General features: G+C 34.7%; 1 protein-coding gene across 1 annotated transcript; it reads left to right on the top strand.

Moving 5' to 3' along the window:
- Window positions 1-6: 6 nt before the first annotated feature.
- LOC112142989 (tripartite motif-containing protein 16) lies at window positions 7-2,141 on the top strand. Its single transcript, XM_024266708.2, has one exon. It carries the CDS (start codon window positions 155-157, stop codon window positions 1,268-1,270), a length of 1,116 nt encoding a protein of 371 aa, XP_024122476.2. The 5' UTR covers window positions 7-154; the 3' UTR covers window positions 1,271-2,141.
- Window positions 2,142-4,767: the final 2,626 nt, after the last annotated feature.

Here is a 4,767-nt window from a genome sequence, read left to right as displayed (position 1 = left end):
GCACCTCCAGCCCCATTTTAGGGTTGCTGGGTTAAAGAAGCACAAGCTGGTCAAAGCCACTCTAAAGCTTCAGGAGAACATCTGTCCTTGTCACAATGAGGAAATCAAGATCTTCTGCCGCACTGATCAAAAGTGTATTTGTATTCTCTGCTCCATGGATGAACACAAAGGTCATGACATGGTGTCTGCTGCAGCAGAAAGGGCTGAAAGACAGACAAAGCTGGGACTGGATCGACAAAAAGTCCAAGAGAGAATCCTCAACTTAGAAGAAGATTTAGAAGAGCTTCAGCTGACGGTGGCGATCATCAATCTGTCTGCTGAGAAAAGCATCAAAGAAAGTCAGAACGTCTTCAAAGGTTTGATCCGTCTCTTGGAGCAAAAATGCTCAGAAGTGGAGCAGAAGGTCAAATCCTATCAGATGGAGGAAGTGAGGAAAGTGGAAGAACTCCAGGAGAAGATGCAGCAGGAGATCACCAAACTGAGGAAAACAGAGGCTGAGCTGGACCAGCTCTCATCTACAGGAGATCATCTCCATTTTCTCAACAACTACTCCTCCCTGTCAGATCTGAGTGTCTGTACAGACTTAGCCAGCTTTCAACAAGCTCAGCACTGCTTTGATGATGCTCTCAAAGCTGTGTCTGAGGCCACAGAGAAGCTGGAGGAGACTCTCAGAGACCAGACCACAAAGATTTCACACACACTGGATGTTATTCTGTTTGAAGACTTCAGATCCAGAGAGGACTTCATGAAGTACTATCATCAGATCACACTGGATCCAAACACAGCAAACACACATCTATCTCTGAGTGAACAGAACAGAACAGCAACATGGACAAAAGTAGAGCAGAAATATTCAAATCATCCAGACAGGTTTGTTGAAAGGTGTCAGGTTCTGAGTGCAGAAGGTCTGACTGGACGTTGTTACTGGGAGTTGGAGTGGAGCGGGGGGGTTTTTGTGTCAGTTACATACAAAGATATCAGTCGTACAGGAACCGTTGATGAATGTTTGTTTGGATTTAATGATAAATCCTGGGCATTAGAATGTTCATCCACTGGATATGAATTTTACCACAACGATATCAGAGTTTCTATTTCAGCTCCTCAATCCTCCAGAGTTGGAGTTTATTTAAATCACAGAGCAGGAACTTTGTCTTTCTACAGCGTTTCTGACTCCATGACTCTCATCCACAAAGTCCAGACCACATTCACTCAGCCTCTGTATGCTGGATTCTGTGTTTGCTTTGGAGGAATGATCAGGTTGTTGGATTAAAGTAAAAATCAGTCACTGATCTGTGAGGCTCAATGATGAAATATATCTGCATTGTAGAAAACCAAAAATCTCAAATCTAATGTGGAACTAATAATAATGAGTAAATAATAATGTAACATCTAATCTTTTTTTTTTAAATAGTTTTTGTTTATTAAACAAAACAACAGTCAAAACACAGGGTTTATTGTGTGATTAAAATGTGAAAAAATATAAAATGCAGTTTTGTAATAAACGTACATTTAAACAGACCAAAAAGAAAAAACACAATAAAAAAATTCTACTAAATGTCAAAAAAGAGTAAAAATGATTTCTTAACAACACAACTGAACACGAGTACATGAGCTTCAAGAAGACGTCCTCAAAGCTTCATGAAATCTTCAACTAAACATAGTTTGCTGATTATCTTTGTTTCTGAAACTATTTTAAAGTTGTTGGTTTTTCTGCCAAGTAGTAATGTATTAAATTTAGTTTTCTTTTGCTTTAAATATTATAATATAAAATGTTTTGAATTGTGAAAATTGTAATCTCTGTCTTGTGTTTTGCAGTTAATAACAGTGAGTCAAAAATCAAAAGTGTGTAATTGTTTGATCAGGGATGAGATGCAGATGAATATTTACTGATTTCATGATCAAATTATGTTTAATCTTTTGTTTCAAGAAGTGGCTAAGTCTGTGATTTAAATTAAAAGTTAAAACGTTTATCTCTTTAAGGTGTTAAAGTCTGCATGGATGTCTGTTTATAAACCAAATTTTAAGAAGACTTTTTTTTGGTGATTCAATATTCCTATAATAAAATAAACATCAAGGGAACAACAGATTGTTGGTTATGATATGTAAAATTAAAAACTACATAAGAAAATACAATGTCTCCTTGACTCTTCATCATTAAGACTAGATATCATTGCTATCCAGAAACAGAACATCTGTCATGTTTTTCATCTTTTGTTTACACACTGTAACATAAATTGTGTAAATCTGTAAGTCAGGAAACTGATTCTGAAAAAGTCTCTTCTCACAAATGACCTGTTAGTTTCTCATGTACACAAGAAACCAGAACTATTGATACTTTAGGGGCTCCATAGAAAGACATAAAGAAAGAGTATAAATCAGGGGCGGAGCTACAGCCCCCCCAGCAAAGAGCTCTTGCCACCCCAAATTTTTGAGTCAATAATGAGAAACACCACTTGATGCTCACAGATGCGTTCTCCCCTAAAACTGGTTTAGCTCAAAATCCACCCAAAATGTCATCTATATTCCTCCACTCCTGGTCCTTAACATCAATAGGAGAGTTAGGAACCTTTTTCAAGCATTAGTTTCACGTAGGACGGGTAATAGGCGGAGCTCCATCCACCATCTATTCTTTACAAAGACCAAGTTGAGCTGAAGCCTCACTTTTGCTGACAAATGTTCCAATCTAAGGTAAGTTTTGCAAAGATAAAATATGTAAATACTTCATGAATACTTGTCTCAATGCCACAAAGCACTAGAGCACTTATGATGAATATTTTTGAAGATATTTGATGATTTGGGTTTGTCGCGACTGCAAAGAAATGTGGAGCCTCATCTAAACGTTGTTCAATCAACACTCGCACATATTTTCTTTAGAACCTGCTCTAACACAGATTATTTATAGTTATTTTAGTATCATTGTGGTGGGACAAATGTGATTTCTGACCATTATAAAACGTGATTTATTATAGTGATTTAGTTATGGAAGCATTTAACAATTCACAATTATTACATATTTGTTCTTTCTACTGCAAATTATTGGGAGGCACAGATTCTGGCTGGATCAGCAGCAGACGACAGAATCCATGTCCCCTCTCGTTTTAAGTATCATATGTTGTTAGAAATACATGTTTTTGATGCTTTCATTTGTAATGACCTTCCACTCTGCTGTTCTCATTTACCATCCCTTCAAGACTTCGCCGCCCTCCTGCCACCACATAGAAAATGTTCTAGCTCCTCCACTGCTATAAATATTTGTTGTTTTTTTATTGTTGTTCTCATCCTCAAACAGCAAAGTTGTAACAAGTGAAGAGAATCAAGTCGTACCATCAGACTGTGTTACTTTCTGATTTATTACACAACTTTTGAACATTCCACAACAATCATGCAAGAAGAAAAGGGGAAATATACAAAGCTTTACAGGCCTTGTTGATGCAGTTATGAATTTAAACAAGAGACAAAAATGACTTAAATGTGGGTTTAAAAATACAGCATTCATTAATTGTGATGTATCAAAGTTTCCATGGTAACCTACAACACATACAAGATATTATTGCACCAAATCGAATCATTTCAAAACTGTGTCAGAGCAAAATTAAAAGATTTTCTCTCTAATTTCTGAACTGATAAAGCTTGAATAATTGAAATATTATAAATATTTAGTACATGGTTCAAAAATTACATTTGTCAGATGATCCATCACATCATGTTTGATTAAGAGTGATACACGTGATGTTTAGATTTGTTCAGTCTAATTAAAGTAAAGCAAACTAATTTTAAAAACTGTTTTTGTCAGAAACATTTTTTTCTTGAGCTCAGCAGAGTTAAGGAATTTTGTGAAATGTAAATATTGGAGGAAAAGTTATTTTTTTTAAATGTATATTTTATGACTTTAGTTTAATTTTAACAGAGTGAATTTTAAAACATCTTGTTAAAGAAATAAAAGAGAGAGAGAATTGAGATTTATCACCAATTGTTAATCTTTCTAATTGTAAAAATTTCAAAATCATATTTGTCAACAAACTATTACAGAAACAGTGCCCTCTAGCTGTAGACTGAGGAACGGTTCTACAGTGAATTAATAATTAGTTATTAACAGTCTATGGTTTCAGTAAAGCTAAGTTGAGTGAAATCCATTGTTTTGAATTTAAAATCTAACTTATTAGGTTTTTTTTGGTAAGAAAGAAAGAAGTGTAAATATCTGCCAAAAAATTAAAATAAAACATAATTTTCATTTTTACTTTGAGCTTTCTAACCACTTTTTCTGGATCAGAGGTTTTAAACAGACTGAATAAATGTAAATAAAAGAAGCACTTAATAAATTAAACTTTCACCCACAGGTTTTTACATCAAAAATTACTTTTTAGTAACGTCACCTGGGTGAAGTTTTTTCCACCAAAACACAATTTTACCATCAATGTTCAAATCTTCTATCCAGTAAAACCAGATTTTCTATTGATAACATATTTAAGTTTATTTTTTCATTCATGAATTTGCTTCTTTTATTAAAACAGAAAGAGTAGAAATGCTTTTTTTGGACTCCAAGCTGCACCGACTAACATTCAAAGTTCATTCTCTTCTGTAGCACATTTCATACATAAACAGTATAAAAGTATTAAACAGTTTGAAGTTCACAATAACAGCATTTCTGTTACTGGGTGTGACTGGAGATCTACCTGTGACCTCTGCTTCCTGTTCATAGTCCAATATGTTGTTCCTGCTCCCTTTCCTGTTACTGATCTGTTAATGATTCATGTAAAACTTAATTCA

The sequence above is a fragment of the Oryzias melastigma genome, linkage group LG14 (assembly GCF_002922805.2).
Source record: "Oryzias melastigma strain HK-1 linkage group LG14, ASM292280v2, whole genome shotgun sequence".
In the NCBI taxonomy this organism is placed as follows: domain Eukaryota; kingdom Metazoa; phylum Chordata; class Actinopteri; order Beloniformes; family Adrianichthyidae; genus Oryzias; species Oryzias melastigma.
Note: the sequence above shows the minus strand (reverse complement) of the source record. Positions and strands in the feature narration are given on the sequence as shown.

Bases quoted from the DNA above. Each gene is read 5' to 3' on its own strand.
- LOC112142989 (XM_024266708.2), top strand. From the start codon at position 155: ATGGATGAACACAAAGGTCATGACATGGTGTCTGCTGCAGCAGAAAGG.